The 23,653-nt window shown below is 37.7% G+C and overlaps 1 protein-coding gene and 1 pseudogene across 1 annotated transcript in view; both read right to left on the bottom strand.

The window, feature by feature from the left end:
* The window catches only part of ATF6 (activating transcription factor 6), a 243,699-nt gene that overhangs the window by 60,149 nt on the left and 159,897 nt on the right, over nucleotides 1-23,653 (bottom strand). The window contains exon 15 of the mRNA XM_018046547.1: nucleotides 7,135-7,219. Coding sequence (XP_017902036.1) covers nucleotides 7,135-7,219 — 85 coding nt within the window. The remainder of the gene's footprint in view (nucleotides 1-7,134; nucleotides 7,220-23,653) is intronic.
* LOC102183742 lies at nucleotides 6,122-6,702 on the bottom strand (annotated as a pseudogene).

Genomic DNA, 23,653 nt, shown 5'->3' with positions numbered 1-23,653 from the left:
CTAGATTTTCCTTACATGAAAATTATTTTGAGATTAAATATAATTACAGTTTAGCCTTATAGTCATTTGTTCACTTACTTGAACCCTTAATACTGACAGGGTAGCATTAGAGTTACAGTTTTATTTTCATTACTCATTTACCACATTATCTGAGCTACATGGCTAACAGAGGGAAGGAGAACAGTAAAACCAAATCAACAAAAGTGCTGGTCAAACTGTGAAATGTATCTGCTAATAGCTGTGTTCAATGTCTGATGAAAGGAGTCTACAAAGTACCTACCATTAAAAAAAACTCTTCTATGTTCTATTTTGTTGAATTATTTATCAAGAATGAACGAAAGGGAATGAGCAGTTTTACTATAACATGAGTGGAAATAATTTAAAAGCAGGAAATGCTGACTTATAGTATAAGAAGACCTTCTAGAATCCTTTTCCAAAAAAAAAATATATATATATATATAGCAATAGCCTTTTAATTCATCACCAACTGGCCTGCCATACATCTGCAATCATTTTTTTTTTTAAGTTTTTGAAAAGTATGCCTAGAATTTCATTTTACTTCAATAATCTTCAGTGTGAAGACTTTCTCAAAGACAGACCTTCTTTCTTACAGCCGGCTGGATGGCATCACCAACTTGATGGACTTGAGTTTGAGTGAACTCCGGGAGTTGGTGATGGACAGGGAGAGGCCTGGCATGCTGCAATTCATGGGGTTGCAAAGAGTTGGACACGACTGAGGGAATGAACTGGACTGAACTGAACCTGCTGTCAACTGTCTTACGAGAACAAAGGAAATTAAATAATGTAGTTTATTCCTCTTCAATGAAGAGGCATGGAAAGCACAGGACGGGGCTACTTAGTATTTTCTAAATGGCATTAAACTCACATCCATATCCTACGCTCTTTAGCTATTTCTTATATAGACATTTTCCCACAGCTCAAAACCACAAAGTAGAATCACTATATATTATAGCTTAAGGCGAAACATTGACCTAGGAATCTAATTTATTTTGCTAAAATTGGAAAATCAAATTCCTATTCCCAAATACCCACATACAAAAAAATCCAATTGCTCAATAAACTTTGCCTTTATGCCCTCTACACTCACCCCAAAATTCTACAAGCTCCACTTAAGTCAAAGAAAAGGATCAAACCCACAACTCATTTTCCCTTCCAAGTTACATGTAACTTTTGAATTCAGAGATGGCAGAAAATATATTTTATTAACTTTCTCAAGTCTTCATATTGCTCAGGGTGAAAAACTTGCTGACTATTTTTAATCAAAGAGTTAAAACAGTAATGCCTTTCAAGTGACCACAAAGTAATGACCAAATAACATTTACCTTACTTATTATGTCATTCAACAAACATATGCCTATCAAATCCAAAATATTATATTATATTGAATTATATTGCTCTCAATGAATGTGCTTAACCTTTATAACACAGGGATAAAGTAGTATAAAAATATATCTTAAATTCTGGAGTCCACATATTTTTAATAGTAGTGATCCTGAAGAGACAGCTGGTACTGGAAGTCTTCCCAAGAGGAAGAAATCTTTTCCCAAAGAGGAACCAGTTACTGACCCTGATGAGTCAGAAAACAAGAGGGTCCCCAAGAGAAAGCGGAAATTGTCTTCCAAGGAGGAGCCACTCAGCAGTGGACCTGAAGAAGCTGCTGCCAGCAAGAGCAGCGGCTCCAAGAAAAAGAAAAAGCGCCGAAAGCTATCCAAGGAAAGTTAGAATGGACATCTTCCTAGTGGGGCGTAACTTAACAGAAATATTCCCTATCCCATCCCCTAGAGCCCAATAAAAATAAAAACAAATTAAAAATATATATATATCTTATATTCTGGAGTCCACATATTTTTAATATTTACATATTTGTCTTTAATATTGAAATATTTAATAATTGATCAAAATATATTTTATACAATGTATTTAGCTCTTACTTCTCTGTTATATAATGGTTGAATAAATGGTACAAATTACTTCCTTGACCTTTAACGTCTTCATCTATAAAATGAAGATAATACTTAGCTGGCAGCTGAGCATTATATAAATTAACAGAGATGAACATCTTGCAACATGCCCTGTGCCAGACACTGCTTGCTCTCGGTGCTGGGGTTATGGTAAATGCAAATATCACAAACAACATTCCTGTCCTTACAGAGGAGGAGATAGTGTGACCAAGAAGGAGATGCAGCAGGAAAACTAGACCAGCCATTGTACCACAAAAGCTCACAAAATAAAGTGTTTAAAAACACAGGGAACACCAAAAATGAACTTGAGGGGACTGACTGCAAAAGGACACAATCAACTTCTTGAAGCAGTGAGAACATTGCTATCATGAATGAAATGGTGGTCTCATAACTGTTTACACTTGTCAAAACTCACAAAATTGTACACATAAAATTGGTGTTTTTTTATTGTATGTACATTATATCTCAATGAATCTGATTTCTAAAAAATGCACGTGTCATGAAAAACAATTTAAAAAAGGCAGAAGAGCTGTTCTAAATGAAAGGAGACTAAAGAGGTGTGACAAGGAGATGCCATGTATGACCTCTGATTGGATGTTGAATCCCTTCCCCCAAAAGCTATAAAGAATATTTTGGGGGAAAATTTGGAAACTTGAATATTGATTATATATTAAACTCTATTATATCAATGTTAAACTTTGATGTGGTCATTTGATTGTGCTTGTGTAGGAGAACATCCCTTTTTTAGGAGATGTATATTCAAGTATTTAAGTGTAAAGTATTAAAATGTTTGCAACTAACTTGCTAACAGTTCTGAAAAAAACACAGGTATAAAGAGATAAATAGATACAAATAAAGCAAATGTGGGAAAATGTTAACAACTGGAGAAATCTAGGTAAAGGGTCTCCATATGCTCACTGTACTCATCTTTCAACTTTTCTGTAGATGTGAAGTTTTTAAAAATAAAAATGGGAGGCTGAAAAAAAGAGGAAATAGTCAACCATGTCAAATACCATTGCGAAGTCAGGCAAGATGAGAATGAAGACATGACTCTTGGCTTTGGCAAGGTATTGGTCATTGGTGACCCTTTTGCAAGAACACTTCAGCAGGGTAAAAGTTACGTAAGAGTAAGCAGAGGAGAGAATGGGAGATAAGCAAATGGAAGCAATGAGTATAGGTCACTCTTTCAAGAGTTTTGCTATGAAGGCAGCAGAGAAACAGCACATGGAGTAAAGAGATTCTCCCTACACCAAAAGCAATACTAAGGCACTATGTATTTTGGTAGGGATGACCCAGTAGAGAAGAAACTGATCACTGGGGACAGCAAGGATAAAAATGCAGGAGCAAAGTCTCTGAAGTGGTGAGAATGGCTGGGATGCGCGATCCAAAAGGAAGGAGTCACCTTAGATAACGGTGAGCATGATGACAATGACAAAGTAAGATGACCAAACTGAAAACAGCCAGGCACTATTTAAAGCATTCCTGCTCATTTAATTCTCACCCAAATCTAAGAGGAAGGTATCACACTATTATCTCCTTTTACAGGAAGCTCAAGTACAGAAGGAAATGGCAGCCCACTCCAGTATTCTTGCCTGGAGAATCCCATGGACAGAGGAGCCTGGCAGGCTATGGTCCATGGGGTTGCAGAGAGGCAGACATGACCAAAGTGACTAAGCACGCATGCACGCACAAGTACAGAAAACTTAATTCATTTGTCCAACTATACATATCCAATAAATAGCAAAGCTGGGATTTACAACTCAGTGGAAGAAACTTTTCTCCCAGTGCAGTGAGAAGGAAAGCAGACTTCGTGGGTATAGATGCCGCTAGGTAGTGGAAAGATGAGATAGCTCTTCAACAATTACGTCTATTTTCTCAATGTAGCATTTTGATGAGTTCATCAGCTGAGGGGCTGAAGAGAGGGGATGTTGGAGATTTGAGAAGAGAAGGTGAGAAATTCTTGTTTCAGAGAGAAGGGAAGTGAATTTACTAGCAATGATAGGTGGTACTGAATGCTCCTTTGGATTTAATGGTCGTAAAATTGAAGTGAATTTCCTTGTCCCGACTGGATGATGTTTTGCAGCAATTTTCAACCACTTGACAGGAGGCATAAAGAGTATAGCTGTGTTTAATTAGGGTGAGATTTTTACAGACAAGTGGGACCTAAGGAAAGAGGATTGGGGGAGCGGTTTGTAACAGAGTGGTGACAGTATGGAACATGAAATATAGGCTTGGAAAGGAGGAGTGTGTGGCCAAGACGGATGCGACACAGAAAAAGCAGCAAGGTCAAAGGACTGGAGATTTGTGAGGTCAGAGAGGAGCTGGAGTGGGTATCACAGTGGGAGAGCAAGTGAAAGTCATAGTGGGATGCCTGGAGAGATTTCAAATGGATGCCATCATGGATGATGAGGAGGTCTTGAGTATGACCATGTGGATGGGAAGCTGAGGTGGTGCAGAAATAAAAGATGAGTGGATCTAAAGAGGCCTGAGTGCTGGATGAATCCTTGGTGTAGATGCTGAAGTTTTACAGAGAGTTGACAAAAGCTGTGGTGAAGAAGTAGTTAGTGAAAGTGGTGTAGAAGACAGCGGTAAAGAAGGGTAACAGGAGTGTTATAAACTTGAAAGATGTTAGGGAGACTTAAGAAGAAAGGTGAGGTCATCTGGAGGTTGTAATGGGGATCAAGGATACTATCCGCCCCATCTGCAGGCTCTGAGATATACGAGGTGGGAAGGAAAAATCAAGGTCTAATTTGAGAAGTGGCCTCAAAACAAGAAGGTAAGGGGATGGTTCAGAAAAGGAGCTGAGGATGCCGCACAGTACTGAGTACGTGGTATCTACTTAATCAGTATTTCCTGAATTTGAAGTAACTTTTCCAGGAGTTGTCTATATTCTAAAAAGGAAAACAAAACTTATTTACAAAGAAATTCAAACCAGATTAAAAAGGAAATGATCCTCTAATTATGGTACTTTTTGAATCCATGAAAAGGCTCATTTTCAAAAATTAGTCCCCTGGCCAAGATAATCAAACAGTGTTTTATTGTTTTTGGCTTAATATCAATAAAAATGGATAGCTTACTGTTATGCAGAAGAATGCCTGGTTTTATTTTATAAGAATCTGAGATCAAAACACTGAAATTAAGTAAATTCTGCCTTGTTGAAGGTTAGACAATAGGCTTTCTGAGCATAAGCTGACCAGAAGTTAGATCTATTACAGTTCAAGCAGAGAAATCTAGGAACAAGATGAATAATATTTCCTAAGCATATTCTTTGGAGTGTAATACAGTACCCTTTCGACTATACTGTTTCACTTGAAGTTGTAATATGATTGATCCATGAAAGCTTCAGAGGTATGCCTTTATTGAAGGAGGATAAGTTCACCTCAATGTTACAGTTTGTTTTTTTTTAAAGTTTGTTCTGTCTTCCTAAGACTAAGAGGATGTCATAATTCTTTTATGTTTTAACAAGAAAAAACTTTTTTTTATATGTTATATGTCTATAACATTGCCTCCTAAGCATTTCTATAAGCTGTCTGTATACAGTTAATTGAAGTTCGACAGTCCTCAATGATCTTAAAATGTACAATGAATACCTAATACTCTTTCTCTAAGACTAAATTTTATTGGAATTTATCCCAGTGTTTTATAATTGTATTTGGTGGCTTCAGCATGATCATCAATCAGAATGTGGACTGGTTCAACCGCAGGTTAAAGAACTTTTCGATTTTGTCTTACTCATTAAACTATAAGGTTGTCATTATTAGACAGAAAATTTACCAGCAGTTCTGTTACACCAGATAAATGGACTTGAGAAGGACAACCAATCCTCCCAGTTCCATTAGAACTTAATATGATGTGTCAGAGAAAGTCATCAGCCAACAATGTACACTGTGCTCATTCTCAACACACAGCTGACACTGGGAGTGAGAAGTTTCTCTTTTCCATGAAGAACCCAGCTGGAAGTAATCTCTTCTTTACTAAATCTCTTTAGTACTTTGTTTATTCCTTTGGGATGCTCTCTCTGGAGTACAGTGATTTCTGTGCTCATCTTATACTCCCTCCTAGACTATAAGCAAGTACACTACACCATCACACTTTGGATACTCTCAAAGCACTATGGTATTTTTTTTTTAATTGCAAAATACGTTTATTGATGATAACTTTATATAATTTACTCCCTATATTTGATGTTACAAACTTTAGGGTCTTTGAGATAGGCAGGATCCTTGTAGGTAACTGGCATAAACCCCAATATTTGAGCTCTCTTAATTGCTTTTGTGATTTCTTTTTGTTTCTTCCCACAAAGACCTGTTATGTGCCTTCCATAAATGCATCCAGTAAATGGAGAAATAAACTGGGATAAAAGCTGTACATTCTTATAATCTATACGTTTTTCACACAAGATAACATTTTTTCAGAGGCTCCTTATAAGGATTTTCCATTGGAATAGGCAGGTCCTCACTGCTGGTTACCTGTTTATATTATGAACAACTTCTCCACAGCACTGCACGAGTCCCGGGATTTGTGAGGCAGACAAAAGCCGTTGGGAAACGCGTAAACTTTCTCTTCCCTAGCCCACCAAAAAGAGCTACCACGGCAGCCATAGTTCCTTGCACTATGGTATTATTTGTATTTTATCCAATACCCAGAATTAATGAGAGAACAAAATGCAATAGTTATACTGTCAATATCAAATTCATTAGTATTAAAGATTAAATATAAACAGGTTTCTTAGGTTTAGTTTGGGAATCACATCACCATTTATGTCATATAAGAAACTGCTTTGAGCACCAATAACCTAACTTACAAACTCACCCTCACAACATAGCAAGGACTTCTTATACAGCAGGTATTACCAGAAAGGCCCCAGACAAGAAGTCTATAGATCAGTAAAGATAGTAACTTTTCTAATTTTATAAATAAAAGAGAATGAATTTACAAAAAATATAGTAATTGTAAAGGTATCTTTAAACTAAACCTTTTACTTTTTAAAAGAGAGGAATTTAAAAAATTATATTTTGTGAAAACAGTGGGAAAATGTTTCAGAATTAATGCATGGATATATACTTAACCAGATGAATGTCTTAGTTAATCCAGAGAATCTAGGTTAAACAAAGCAATCACATGCCATTCATAAGCCAAAATTTCAACTTACCATTTATGTTTATTGCTGGTAATACAATTGACATCTTTGGTCTTGAGGTCTTGTTATGGGTGGTAGCTGGTAACAGCAGGTGATCCTAAGATTAACAAAGAACAATTTGTTACACATAACAATCAGCTTAGTCCTATAACAAGCCAAATTCAGAGTTTCTAGGATGCCAACATTTCAATGCTATCATAAAAAAAAGGGGGGGGCCCCCTTTTGTACTCAGAACTCTGGTCTGAAGGACTAGGTGCAAGGCCTCTGTACTTGTCCTCCTGTGAGCAGGTGAAACCAGACTAAGCACTGAGGAAGAGAAAAGGGGATCTTCCGTCAGGAGGGAGGCATTGTCCTGGAGGATAGGAGTCCTTGAATCTGGCTTCAGACCCGTTTTGAAGACTGGGTAAAAAGCACTGCCCCATTTCTTCTGGACTCAGAGATCAAGCCCTAAGCCTCTGGAGTGGGAGCACTAACTCCAAGACCCTAGACTAACAGAGAACTAACCCTAGGGAGTATCAAATAGTGAGAACTCATACAAAGGAAACCACTTGAATAAAAGAACCGGTGTCACTCAACCACCAGTGCAAGAGGCCTGTGCAGGACACCTGTGCAGGATGCCTGATCTAAGCAACAAACAAAAATACAAACCCAATCATCAGCAGACAGGATTGCCACCTCACTCAGCCTTGTCCATCAGAGGAAAACCAACCAACCAAACAACAACAACAAAAAAGCTCAGCACAAATCTCACCCTACATGAAGCTTACACAAACCACTGGACCAACCTTAGGAGGGCAGAAACCAAAAGGAAGAAAGAATTCAAGCTTGAAGCCTGGGAAAAGGAGACCTCAAACACAGTAAGTTTAAAAAAAAAAAGAAAAAGCAGAGAAATACTACACAAATGAAGGAACAAACTAGAAATACAGAAGTCCAAATAAATGAAGAGAAAATAGGCAAACTACCTGAAAAAGAATTCTGAATAATGATAGTAAAGATGATCAAAACCCTTGAAAACAAAATGGAGAAAATGAAAGAATCAATTAACAAAGACCTAGAAGAATTAAAGAGTAAAGATGCAGAGACAAACAACACAATTACTGAAATTAAAGATACTCTAGAAGAAATCAATAGCAGAATACCTGAAGTAGAAGAATGAATTAGTGAGCTGGAAGATAAAATGTGGAAATAACTTCTGAAGAGCAGAATAAAGTAAAAAGAATGAAAAGAACTGAGGATTCAGGGACCTCTGGGACAATATCAAACGCACCAACATTCGAATTCTAGGATCCCAGAAGAGGAAGAGAAAAAGAAAGGGTATGAGAAAAATTTTGAAGAAATTATAGTTAAGAATTTCCCCAACATGGAAAAGGAAATAGTCAACCAAGTCCAAGAGGCACAAAGAGTCCCATAAAGGATAAACCCAAGGAGAAACACACCAAGACATATACTAATCAAATGAACAAAGACTAAACACAAAGAAAGAATATTAAAAGCAGCAAGGGAAAAGCAACAAGTACATTCAAGGGAAACTTCATATGCTTAACAGCTGATCTTTTAGCAGAAACTCTGCAGGCCAGAAGGGAATGGCAGGATATATTTAAAGTACTGAAAGGGAAAAATCTACAACCAAGATTATTGTACCCAGCAATAATTGATGGAGAAATTTCTCCAAAAGTTAAGAGAATTCAGTACCACCAAACCAGCTTTACAACAAACGTTAAAGGGACTTCTACAGTCAAGAAATACAAGAGAAGAAAAAAGATCTACACAATCAACCCCAAACAATTAAGAACATGGCATAGGAACATATATTCCAACAATTACTTTAAATGTAAATGGATTAAATGCTCCAACCAAAAGACACAGACTGGCTGAATGGATACAAAAACAAGACCCATATGTATGCTGTCTATAAGAAACCTAAAGATACATATAGACTGAAAGTGAGAGGATGGAAAAATATACTCCATGCAAATGGGAAACAAAAGAAAGCTGGAGTAGCAATCCTCACATCAGACAAAATAGACCTTAAAATGAAGACGATTACAAGAGATAACGAAGGATGCTACATAATGATCAAGGGATCAATCCAAAAGGAAGACATAACAATTAAATATTTATGCACCCAACATAGGAGCATCTCAATACATAAGACAAAACACTAACAGACATAAAAGGAGAAATTAACAGTAACACAATAATAGTAGGAAACTTTAACACCCCACTCACACCAATGGACAGATCATCAAAACAGAATATTAATAAGGAAACATAAGTCTTAAATGATACATTAGATGAGATGAATCTCATTGATATCTTAAGGAAGCCCAGATAGGAAGCCCAGAAGTAAACCCATGCACCTATAGGTACCTTATTTTTGACAAAGGAGGCAAGAATATACAGTGGAGCAATGACAGCCTCTTCAATAAATGGTGCTGGGAAAAGTGGATATGTGTAAAAGAATGAAATTAGAACACTTCCTAACACCATACACAAAAATAAACTCGAAATGGATTAAAGACCTAAATGTAACACCAGAAACTATAGAACTCTTGGAGGGAAATATAGGCAGAACACTCGATGACATAAATGAAAGCAAGATCTTCTATGACCCACCTCCTAGAGTAATGGAAATAAAAACAAAAGTAAACAAGTGGGACCTGATTAAACTTAAAAGCTTTTGCACAGCAAAGGAAACTATAAGCAAGGTGAAAAGATGAGCATCAGAATGGGAGAAAATAATAGCAAATGAAACAACAGACAAAGGATTAATTTTTAAAATATACAAGCAGCTCATACAACTCAATAGCAGAAAAACAAACAAGCCAATCAAAAATGGGGAAAAGACCTAAACAGACATTTCTCTAAAGAAGACATACAGATGGCTAACAAACGAAAAGACACTCAACATTGCTCATTATTAGAGAAATGCAAATCAAAACTACAATGACATATCACCTCATACCGGTCAGAATGGTGATCATCAAAAAGTCTACAAACAATAAATGCTGGAGAGGGTGGGGAGAAAAGGGAACGCTCCTGCACTGTTGGTGGGAATGTAAATTGATAAAGCAACTATGGAAGACAGTATGGAGATTCCTTAAAAAACTAGGAATAAAACAACCATATGACCCAGCAATCCCACTCACAGGCATATGAGAAAACCAAAATTGAAAAAGACACATGTACCCCATTGGTCACTGCAGCACTATTTACAATAGCCAGAACACAGAAGCAAACTAGATATCCATTGACTGATGAATGGATAAAAAATTTGTGGTACATATACACAATGGAATATTACTCAGCCATAAAAAGGAACACATTTAAGTCAGTTTTGATGAGGCAGATGAACCTAGAACCTATTATACAGAGTGAAGTGAGTCAGAAAGAGAAAGATAAATATTGTATTTTAACACATATATAAGGAACCTAGGAAAATGGTACTGAAGAATTTATTTACAGGACAGCAATGGAGAAATAGACATAGGGAATAGACTTATGGACATGGGGAGAGGGGAGGAGAGGGTGAGATGTATGGAGTGAGATGGAAACTTATATTTTTAAAAAATGATAGTTTTTATTTGAACCTGACTTTGGGAAATTAACTACAAATCATTTTATGATTCATTCATTCATAATGCAATACACATGAGTTACTGAGTGACTATCATTAGCCCAGACCAGTTTGTGATGCTCAGTTATGTCTGACTCTGCCAGGCTCCTCTATCCATGGAATTCCCTGGGCAAGAATACTGGAGTGGGTTGCCATTCCCTTCTCTAGAGGATCTTCCTGACCCAGTGATTGAATCCAGGTCTCCTACATTGAGGGCAGATTCTTTACCGTCTGAGCCACCAGGGAAAGACTATCACTTCCAGGTTCTATAGAAAACTGCTAGTTCTGATAACATATATCCTGCAGTATACTATAAAGAGTATTGGTCAAGCAGTCAGAACACAGGGCTTTTAATTCTAGCTCTGCCATTGAATAGCTGTATAATCTGGATCTGTTTCCAATCCTATAAAATGAGGAGGCTGGACTAGATAATGTCACAAGATACTGAAATTATCTAATAGAGTCATCTTCAAATTTCTTTTTTAAAGAAGAGTAATGTTCCACTCCCTCCCGAAAACAATACTGATCCCAGAAACTGATATATAAAAGAGAGGTTCTGACTGAAGCAAGACCAAGGCCTGGAGCCTTGCCTGCTTGAAGCAGCCAGTGTTAGGCTTTTCTTTTGGTAAGCAACAGAAAGATGCTAAGTAAGATGCATAGTTCTTCCCCTTGAAAAGCATACAGCTTAGTGGAAGGGTAAAAAAAATAAATAAACGGATGCCTAGCACAATTATATAATTCTAAATGTAATATTGGGGCTTCCCAGGTGACACAAGTGAAAGAATTTGCCCGCCAATGCAGGAGACACAAGAGAGTTGGGTTTGATCCCTGCGTCAGGAAGATCCTCTAGAAAAGGAAATGGCAACCCACTTCAGCATTTCGTGCCTGGAAAATAACATGAACTGAGGAACCTGGCCAGTTACAGTCCACAGGGTTGCAAAGAATCAGACACGACTGAGTACATGCACACAATGTAATGCTGCCAACTTTTGATCATCTATAAGTAACCCAGAGCATCTGAGGTTTCTAGTCTCCAACCACACAAATACTGAACCTGAAGTAAGAATGAACCAAGAGGACGTTGGCTTCAGAAACAGGGAAGAATGAGTGTTTTGGAAAAGGTATATATGTCTTTTGTAGGTATGAAAAAGCCTGTTAAAAATGACTTTGACTTTGATACTAACTACTGTTTTCAATAACTCAGACACTTTTTTTCCTAGCAAAAACATAGCAACTGTCACAACAAAAAGGAAAAAGAGAAAAAAGTATACAGCAGTGTTTCTTTTTAAGGGAGCATGGTTAAACTGAGATAAAGCTGACCCGCAGTCTAACTCCTCTTGCTTTCTTTTCTTGTTCCTTTGTTTCATCATTCATTCAACAAACTTGCTCTATGGAAGGACTCATCAAAAAGTAGGACTTGACACAGCTGAGAGTGACAAAAAATTCAATGCAACTTAATTCAATGTGATTATGAAATGTAAGTATCGGCAAAGCTAAGAAAAAAGTCCAGATTGTGAAAAACAAACGAAAATTAATGTACATGAACAGAACTGTACAGAAAACCTTTCCAGTAACTGCTTCTGCTTTGTCTAATTCAAGGCAGCATCTCCATGAGAACGTTTATTAAAAAAAAAAAAAAAAAAAAAACAGAGGGGAAAAGATGAGTGTGATTGTTCTGTTAGAATTCCAGCACTGCAGCATGGGAAAGTTTTTTGTGTTTTTTTTAAAGTGCATTGTTAGACACAAAGATCACATGTTTCTGAAAGTAAGATAACATATGATAGCCAAGACAAAACAAAATTTGCTGATCTTTGTGCCATAAAAATTATAAATAGCTAAACTCCTATAATTAAAATACTGCTTCAGGATCCCCCAAATTGAATGCGAAAACAAACCAACAAACTTACAAGCCCCAAATTAAGGCTACTGTAAAAATAAACATACTTTGATTCCATTGGTCATGGGTTAAGGTCAGGCTCAGACTTAAATTTGAATTTCCTGTTAGGATCTAGATGTCGTATCAAACTTTTTTAAACATGATTTTCAGAACATAATGCTTCCTACTTTCTCTCTTCATTAAATTTCAAGCAAAGTAGTTACTTTTGCAGCAGAAAACCAAAAAAACACATTACTATTTGTGAAAAAGAAGAAATCACATCTTGAACACATAAAAACTATTACAGTTAACCTTCTCTACCTCTAATTATTAAAGATTTGCAAACTGTGAGTAAAACCTATAAAGTAATTGTTTACAGAGAAACCTATAGGTTAGACGTGCAGGGAATCAAAGCTGGTATACTACAAACTCTGGGCTTCCCAGGTGGCGCTAGTGGTAAAGAACCTGCCCGCCAATGTAGGAGATATAAGAGATGTGGGTTCTATCCCTGGGTTGGGAAGATCCTCTGGAGTAGGAAACGGCAACCCACTCCAGTATTCTTGCCTGGAGAATCCCATGGACAGAGGAGCCTGGTGGACAACAGTCCATGGGGTTGCAAAGAGTTGGACATGACTCAAGTAACTTAGCATGTACCCACGAACTCTAACTGTGCCTATTTTATATTAAAAAATACTTTGCACACACACATGCCTACAACAGTGTAGGTGCTTCATTTAACATTTGCTTTCACTACATCAAGTTAAATGTTTCTTGCCATAACAGTGAATCTTCAATCATTTTTTCTCTCCAACTATGTTTATCTCACGTTTGATGGCATTTCACTAATTCTATCAGTGACATCTTCAGAAGGAAAGGGATCAGTCAACAAACATTTACTGACCATTCATTAAAAAAAAAATTTACTGAGCACAGTAACCTACATGTATTCAGCACTGTGCCACAGAGGATATTTTCTTCTAAAGAACATATATGCAAGTTTTTCTTAGGCAAAGAATGCTAATTGTGGCAGGAACAGTCATTGTGCTCAGTATCTGCTTTCCTTTTCCTATTCCTTTTCTAATATCATTTAGCTGGGCACGAAGCTACTCAGAAAAAGGACTATATTCCTGTGCAACCAACTGAAGCCACACATTCAAGTTCTGGTCAGTAGACTGTAAGGAGAAATGGGGCATGAAACTTTATCAGGGTGGTGATGGTGAAAGGCAAACTTCCTCCTTTTCTTCTTTCTTCCCTGCTAGCTAGAATGCAGATGTGACTGCTGAAACTCGGGTAGCCATCTTGGATCATGATACGGAAACTGCAATCTGAAATTTATGGAGCAATAAGGAGCAAGGGATCCTAATGATCAAGGAGATGCCAGAAGACCTCCATATGAGAAACAAAATTCTAATTTGTCTAAGTCACTACTATTTTGGACTTTTCTGTCACTTGTACTAAAACAACTCCAATGACTAGTTATATTATAAGTCTGTGAAACAATATAGTGGTTTTTACTCAACAGAAATGTCAATAAGGGTTAAAGTAATCAAAGAAGCTTTACTCTTTAACAGTGTAAAACAATCACCTTTGTTAATAATATTCCCCTCCCCTTTATTTATTAAAGAAATCTTCTAGGAAATTCAATCCTGGAAAAGTACAATTAGATGAATCTGAACAAAATTCTTTCTTTCTTATTCAGTCAGTTAATATAATTCAACTGCAACAAAAGTGAAGTTACTTAAAAATAAAAAGTAGAAAAAAGATGTTGCCATAGAGATAAATTATTTTGTCACAGTCTTTCAAAACTATGTTACTACCTTTAAGATATCTTCAAATGGACTCCTAAAAAGCTTTTATAGGACTGAGATACCTAGGAATATCTTTGGGGAGAAAACTATGTGGACAAATAGCATAATCAATGCTTTGTTATTCTCAGAGGAAGTTTGGGAAAACACCAAAACATTTCACTGCCAGAATAAAGCATCAGTTTTCCAATGTTATATGATATTGTGCATGAAAAAATACACTATTTTCATACAGCTTTCCCCATTCCCTCTTCCAAGCACTTTATTAGAAAAAGAAAATTATTAGTGCATAATACAGCATCCAAAGTTATCTGTTTCTTCTCTTTTTTTAAAAGAGCTAAAATTGGAGACTAACTTATCAAAAGAACAGGACCACATTTTGCCCAGCTGGAGGTTATGATGGAAAAGCACCTTCAAACTGAGGTCCTACCAAGTTTTGTCTAATGTTGATTCTACATATCTGTGTAGGTAGAAACTGACCTTAGCTTAAACTAACTCACTAGGTTAAATGACCCTTCCTGCTCCCCCTCTAAAACTTACTGATGCCTTTAACACACTAAACATTCACGACTAGTTGGGTTATTTTTCCAAAACTACCTCTGCTAATTGCATTTGTTACTAATTGTGTAATTTAATAAACTACTATGTAACTGATAAAACAGTGTGAATAGAAAGAGAGCACTGTGGGTGTAGCGCTTCCAAGTTGGCGCTAGTGGTAAAGAACCTGCCTGCCAATGCAGAAGAAAGAGACGCAGGTTCGATCCCTGGCTCAGGAAGATCCCCTGGAGGAAGGCACAGCAACGCACTCCAGTATTCTTGCCTGAGAATCCCTTGGACAGAGGAGCCTGGAGGGCTACAGCCTATAGGGTTGCAAAGAGTCAGACACGACTGAAGTGACTTAGCTTGCACACAGTGAGTAGAGTTTATTGCAAGAAAGACAACATGGAACTTTAGTAGATGTGCACTCAAGAAGAACCAGCCCTACCTCAAAGCTTGGCAAATGAATGCACACTTATATAATTAATTGAAATAAAGTAACACACACACACACACACACACGTATATATCTTAAAAAAAAAAAAGATCCTTTGCTTTAACCAATTGTGTTAATTAACAGATTACCCCTAGTCTCTGTTTTACTAGGTAGAACAGCTTTCCCCATGTCAGGAAACTGAATCAAGGCTGCAGTCTTTTATTTTTGATAGAAAGGAATGTATTTAAAATTTATGTATTTATTCGGCTGTGCTGGGTCTTTGTTGCCATGCAGGCTTCTCTCTAATGGCAGTGTGCTCAGGCTTCTCACTGCAGTAGCTGCAGGGCACAGGCTGAGTGGGCTTCAGTAGCTGCAGTTCCAGGCTTTAGAGCACAGACTTCATAGATGTAGTCTATGTTTTCTTAGTTTCTCTGCGGCGTGTGGGATTCCCCCGGGGCCAAGGATTGAACAAGTGTCTCCTGCACTGGCAGGCAGATTCTTTACCACTGAGTCACCAGGGAAACCCAGAAAGGAAGGTATTTAATATCTAACAATGTCCCCTAGGGATGAGGGAAACTCAGTCTGCAATGGGCAGTATCTCTGACACTAAACAGCTTTCTCAACATGTCAAAAAGTCTTGCAAATCAGGTCCATATTAATAACAATGACCTCTTGATGTTTTAAATTTGAACCATGTAAACTGTATTACAGACATGGGGGTTGGTTTTCTAACCCAGAAAACTGTTAAAAACAGACCAAAAATAAAAAGAGCATCTATCCACATTTGAAAAATAGCTTTGTATTAAATTTTCTCTATCAATATGTTCCTACCTTTCGTTTCCTGTATCACTGCTTCATTTACCTTACCAAGTATCTTTCAGACCACCAGACTGAAGGCCAAAGCAGTAATTAAAGTCAGTTTTTCCTAGTTATTTTTCAATTCACAACATTCTGAACTAATGTTAATTTCTAGTAGTTACATTAACTGTTGATCAGGAACCAAATCTGTCCTTTCATTTAAAGCAATTATAAACCAAAGGCAATTAGGAAATTTTAAATCATTAAACTACACAGACACACATACTGACATATCCTGAAAATAAGAATTGCGAAAAAAAAAAAAAAATTAGAGGTAGTAAAATTAAGTAGAGTGTAATCATTTAAAAGTCTGTTAAAATGTCTATGATGTAGAACTTCCCATCATAATAAAAACATAAGTAAAATACATTACTCATCCCCGAACTAGAAACAGTTAATAGAAATAGCTAATATGAATGCAGTATTTGTGCCACTAACATGCCAATAAAAGGAAATGTAAAGTTTGCATCTGCACCATTAGCACACATGTCAGCCAGAGGAAAAATAAATCAAAACTATTAGAGCACAACAGATGGCTCAAAAGTGAGCCAAGGTTTACATTCTGACAAGAGGAAAATTTTGACAGTAAATTCAAATCTGATAGTGCAGGCAAGGTCACCAAAAAAAAAAAGTTAGTTTGAAATCCTAATAAGTACAAACTCAAGTATTGCCATAAGCAATGATTCTCATATCAAAATCTACAAGCCCCCAAAGCTCCCCAACTGATGCTGAACTCCTTTTTTTTTTTCTTAATTTTTTAATTGAAGGATACTTACAATATGGTGTTGGTTTCTGCCATACATCAACATGGATCAGCCATAGGTATACATATGTCCCTCCCTCGTGAGCCTCCCTCCCACCTCCCATCCCATTCCACCCCTCTAGGTAGTCACAGAGTCCCAGGTTAAGTTCCCTGAGCCAGAAAACATGTTCCCACCGGCTATCTATCTTACATGTGTTAGTGTGCACATTTCCATGCTACCCTCTCCATTCCTCTCACCCTCACCTTCCATATCCCCACCTTGTGTCCGTAAGTCTATTCTCCACGTCTGCATCTCCACTTGCCCTGCAAACAGGTTCATCACTACCATTTTTCTAAATTTCATATATGTGTGTTAATACATATTTATTTTTTCTTTCTGACTTACTTTACTCTGTTATGGCTCTATGCTGAACTCTTTTATTCACACAAAAAGGGCATGATTGAACCATACAAAACTGTCATTTTTATGGTGAGTCAAATCTCAGTAATTTCATGATGGTCAACCTCATAGTTTGGTGAAGAGTCTTGAGAGACCCTAGGACAGGAAGAAGATCAAACCAGTCAATCCTAAAGGAAATCAACCCCGAATATTCATCGGAAGGACTGCTGCTGAAGCTCCAATACTTAGACCACCTGATGAGAACAGCCAACTCATTGGAAAAGAGCCTGATGCTGGGAAAGACTGAGGGCAAAAGGAAAAGGGGATGACAGAGGAAGAAACAGTTGGATGGCATCACTGACTCAATGGACAAGAATTTGCGCAAACTCTGGGATATAGTGAAGGACAGGGAAGCCTGGCGTGCTACAGTTAGTTCATGGGGTCATGAAGAGTCAGACACAACTTAGCAACTGAACAACAACAACACAGTTACATATGCCTCTCTTTTTCAAATTCAGAATTAATTTTGAGTTTCACAGTCAAAATGATTCCTTGTAAACTTTCCCAAGAATAAGACAGTAGCCCCCTAATCATTCTTCTCTCTTGATGAGAGCTTCAGGGAAAGTGTTTCTAAACCAGGGTGGGATTGTTTTCCCTAAAGAAAGCTCTTAGAACAAAATGTTGGTTACGTGCCTTGAATAGGTAGAGTGCTAGGAAGTCTCTGACCTTATACTTCCTATTTCTTCATTCAGTAATCTGAGCTCATCAAACTTATCAGCTATAATACAGAGCTTTTTCAAAGGTGGACCATGTGTGATTTAGGTAAATACATTAGGATTCCTGAAACTTGTTATCAATCATCATTTGTTGCGTGCTGAGAGTGTAGCAATCAGAAAAATGTCTTATTAAGGAGAAAGATCAAACACTAAACGTTTAGAGCTTAACCATATGAGAGTTTGTCAGACATAATGTTTACAAGATGTTTTATTTTAAAAATTGACTTTACTTAGGACTACTGGCAGGAAGTGAATTTCCTGAGAATTAAATTGCAAACTACAGATATGCTACCAAAGCAAAGGATGGGGATGGGACAGAGGAAGGGTCTGTGTCTATATAGAAAATTGAATCAAGTTTTCTGAAAAAAAGAGATTAATTAGGAAACACTTCAAGCAAAGTTAAATATTGTATCTAAGAGAATTACTTTATTTTTTGTTGAAAAAAATTGGGGAAAATGTTGGGTCGAGACCAAAAATTGTTTTTAAACTTCTAGGCAGAGGCTCTAGAAATGAAGTAAACTTGTATAAGAGTGGAGTTGGGGATTAGCTAAAATGGTAGAGCGCTCACTTAGCATATGAGCAGTAGCGGATCGATGCCTGCATTCCCGTTTGGGGCTTCCCTGCTAGCTCAGTTGGTAAAGAATCTGCCTGCATTGCAGGAGACCCTGGTTCGATTCCTGGGTCAGGAAGATCCAACGGGGAAGGGATAGGCTACCCACTCCAGTATTCTTGGGCTTCCCTTGTGGCTCAACTGGTAAAGAATCTGCCCACAATGCGGGAGACCTGGGTTCGATCCACAGCTGGGAAGATCCCCTGGAGAAGGAAAAGGCTATCCAGTCCAGTACTCTGGCCTGGAGAACATATACAGTCCATGGGGTTGCAAAGAGTTGGACATGACTGAGTGACTTTCCCTTTCACTTGTACAAGAGTAGTCTCAAATGCCCTATGTGTGTAAACAGGGGACTGGAACATGGAGGGATATGATTCTAGCTGATTCCTTCGTATCTATGACTCTACAATCTTCTGCGGTGGAAGAAGAGGAGTCCTATCTATTTTATAAAGGTATCTCTCCTGGAATGATTCTGAGTCTGGGTATTTCCGCACTCTTCACTACAGATCTTGATCCTTTTCTTTCCAAAGCAATTTTGATCTTGGTTTCACACAAAGAAATATGAGGGGCTGTAAAATATCCATAAAGTACATTTTAGGAAAGACTGGATTTGACAAGGCAAATTACAAAGTGGGCAGTGACACCACTGTCTAGGTTTATCCCGTTCCACCTCATAGTAGAGAACCACTTTCCACAGCTGCATAAAAGAAACTGAGGGTGACGGACACTTACAAATGATCTAAATTCCTGAGCCTAGAAATGAAAGCTCTTTTATGATTTGGTCCCCACTGATTTTGGTTTTTCTATTGTGATCTCTCATTATTCTTTTTCACAAACACTGGTGTCAACTGTCATAGATACTCTCTATAAATTCAACCAAGGAAGGAATACACTCTGATATTTCACTTTTTTTAATTAAAAAAAAAATGGCGAGAGATAAATAACAGAAGTGTAAGTATTCAGAGCTTCTACTCCTATCTCTGTGCTTCTTCTAAGGATTTTTTTTTTTTTTTAAGCACTGCTAATAGTGTGTGTGGGAGGGGTGAGGTTATAGGTGGAGACGAGAGTTGGAAGAAGCTACATTGGCTTACATTTTTTAAAAAGTATTAGTTTAGCAGAGGGGGAGAAGTCTGGAAGTTGGAAGGGTAGAAAAGAATTGAGTAAAGAGGACTAGCCTGAGCTGTGGGCTTTGTGTGACAGAAGAGAGACTAATGCAGTGACTGTGTGTTGGGGGCAGGGAGTGGTGGTTGGACACAAGAGGATGTTTTCCTGTCTATTAATATTCCCTTTCCAGTTTTTCGAAGAGACTCCATTAAAAGGCTGTATTACTTATCAAGTTTTTGAAGTTTTGGATTTGCATTTCTTTTGGATGTATCACTATGCCAAAATTAGTCTTTTAAAAGGGTAAGGAAAAAACTGTCTAGTTTTATTTGAATTACATAGATAAAGGGTCTTTTCTTCTGTGGGCAGACTTAATAATGGTCTTCTGGCAAGGAAACACATTTAAAAATCAAGTTAAATCCTAGTACCAAGAAAAAAAGTTTCTCACAGGCCTAGTCATTTGAAGAATCTGTACTACTATCTACTATCTGTACAACATCTGCCTTTCTCTGCTTCCCTCCACTGTTATTCTCCTACCCCAGCCAATCCCTGGCCTGGCCCAGACACTCAGCTTTCACTGTGGCCCAAAGCGCTTTCCTCCATCCCAGCCTCAACCCAATTTTCTCTTCTGCAAAGTGGTATTTTTCTACCTCCCCCTCCAAAGGGTCACAGCTACTCCTCATATCCATTCAGGTCTAGCTGAGACTAATCTCATCCCTAGACATGTGCTCCTACTACTAGGTTCAATACTGTTGCCTCCATTTGGTTTGCCCAGGCTGCCATAATGAATCCCAGTGTAGGTTATAGGGGCCCAGATATCTGGAGAGAGAGGACATTGAAGGGCCTATACTATAAGGTACAAAGCAGGAGAGATTAAAGTCAAGGTTTTGATTTAATACTCTTGATACTTAATATTGGTAAGGCAAGCCATAGATTACATTCCTAAGCTTAATAAGTATTTTTCATTTTAGTCATGTGAATTTCAAATTAGTTTCCCTAAATCTTTAAGACTTGGCACTTAACTTTTATAGTATTAGCTGGTGGTTATGGCTATCCTGCATCCCAAAAGCTTTTCTATTTGTTGGTATTACCACTGAGTGGGTTTTTGTGCAGAAAATATCTTCAATTACAGAAGCCTGAAGCTAGGAGACAAAGCCTCTCTCCCAGCTCTTTGGCAACTAGGGCATGGACATGTGACATAAGCTTGGCCAATCATATACTCCTTTTAAACTTGAAAGGCTCAGGAATTAGTGAAAAAAGACTCAGATCATTCATAGCAGTGAAGAGTCTGCCACTGACGGCAATGCTAGCGATCTGTGGGGTGTCCAGTGGTGGGTTATCCTAACCCAACTTCTTGAGCTGAGACAATGGCTGTGTTCTTTGCTGTGTGGATTCCTTTGGTTCCCATCACATTCTAAGCTGAATTCTCCAGCCTTCCACGGCATCTGTGAACTACCAAATAGACTTCCAATAAATTCCTTTTCTGCTTAATGTCAGCAGTTTCTGCTTTAAGTTACAGTAGGTTTCTGTTGCTTACAATCAGGAGACCCTACTAGGACAGAGCTGTAATTCCATTTCTGACATATTTGACATTGCCAGTTACTGTCTGACCTAACATTTTTCAAAAGCATTAACTAAGTTAATAATGGCATTATTTTAGATAGCTAACCTACAACAGAGTCATAAATCAATAGGCTTCCTCATCTTCCATTTGATGCCCAAAGTAATGAAAACTAACTCTGTCACTACCACCCTACTGAACTGTCCTCAAAAATATTACATTCTAATTGTCCAAGCCACTTGCTTTTATCCAGTCCTCACATGAGATTTCTCTCTGCAGCATTTGACATGCGACTTTCCCTCCTCAAATTCTCTTAGTTCTCATTTCCCTCCAATGTTATTGTTGTTGCTACCTTCTCTTCCACCACATTCCACATTAACAATTGGTGTTCCTTAGTGGTGAATCTTTTTTTAACGCATATTATTGGCATTCTCATCTAGTCCCATGACTTGAAGTATATGTCTGACTCAAACCTCCCAAATATTAACTGAAGACCCATATTTACAATTTTTCACTAAACATCTCCACTGGAATATCTATAACAGTATTCTCAAATGACAATTTATCTTCTCTTATGTTTTCTACTTTCATTAACTCATCAATTTCCATCTAGTTATCCAAATAGAAACCTAAAATCATCTTGGACTCCTTCGTTCTTACCTTCAGCACGAAATATGCCCCCTTTTCATTCCCAAGCTTAAGTCCACATTAGCTCCTATCATGTACTTCTACTTACTCTGCTTATTTAACTTATATGCAGAGTACATCATGCAAAGTGTCAGGCTAGATGAAGCTCAAGATGGAATCAAGATTGCTGGGAGAAATATCAATAACCTCAGATACATAGATGACACCACCCTTATGGCAGAAGGCAAACAGGAACTAAAGAGCCTCTTGATGAAGATGAAAGAGGAAAGTGAAAAAAGCTGGCTTAAAACTCAGCACTCAAAAAACTAAGATCATCGTATCCAGTCCTATCACTTCATGGCAAATAGATGGGGAAACAATGGAAATAGCGAAAGACTTTACTTTCTGGGGCTCCAAAATCACCTCAGCTGGTGATTGACTTAGTTTCATGACTGCAGCCATGAAACTAAAAGGCACTTGCTCCTGGGAAGAAAAGCTATGACAAACCTAGACAGCATATTAAAAAGCAGAAACAATACTTTGCCAACAAAAGTCCATGTAGTCAAAGCTATGGTTTTTCCAGTAGTCATATATAGATGTGAGAGTTGGACCATAAAGAAGATGGAGTGCCAAAAAATTGATGCTTTCAAACTGTGGTGTTGGAGAAAACTCTTCAGAGTCCCTTGGACTGCAAGGAGATCAAGCTAGTCAATCCTAAAGGAGATCAGTCCTGGGTGTTTCTTGGAAGGACTAATGCTGAAGGTAAAGCTCCGATACTTTGGTCGCTTGATGCAAAGAGCCGACTTGTTGGAAAAGACCCTGATGCTGGGAAAGATGCAGGAGGACAAGGGAACGACAGAGGATGAGACAGTTGGATGGTATCATCAACTCAACTAGAATAAATTTAAGCAAGTTCTGGGAGATGGTGAAGGATAGGGAAGACTGGTGTGCTGTAGTCCAAGAGGTCTCAAAAAGTCAGACTGAGATGCTGAACAACAATATCCTCAGAATATCTTTTTTTAGTCTTAATCTCTTGCCAACAATTAAATGCACGCTTTTCCTAGTACATCTTAAGTACCACCAAAAAAAATATTATTACTGATCTATATTCATAATATGATGAGATATACTATTAGCATGTATGAGGATGAGATGGTTGGATGGCATCAGCGACAAAATGGACATGTGTTTGAGCAAACTCTGGGAAATGGTGAAGGACACTGAAGCCTGGCATGCTGCAGTCCATGGGGTTGCAGAGAGTCAGACATCACTTAGCAACTAATAACAACAACAACATTAGGAATAAAAGGAATTAGGGCTGGTCACTACAAAGATGACTTCGAAGAGCTAAAAATGTTTGGAATTTTTGTATCCACAGCACTAAAATAAATTGGGCAAATAATAGAAACTGAAACTTAAAAAAAGTAAGTGAGTCAATCTTCTCCATTATTGTTAAAGGGATTTAAGTCAACAGAACATGAAGTATACTCATTTAAAGAAGACTTATCTGTCTAGATGTGATAATGTTTCTTTACAAGCTTCCTCAGCTGTAAAGATGACAAAAACAAAACAAAGGAAAACACACA

The sequence above is a fragment of the Capra hircus genome, chromosome 3 (genome assembly GCF_001704415.2).
Source record: "Capra hircus breed San Clemente chromosome 3, ASM170441v1, whole genome shotgun sequence".
Taxonomy (NCBI): Eukaryota; Metazoa; Chordata; class Mammalia; order Artiodactyla; family Bovidae; genus Capra; species Capra hircus.
This window is presented reverse-complemented; position numbering and strand designations above follow the sequence as displayed.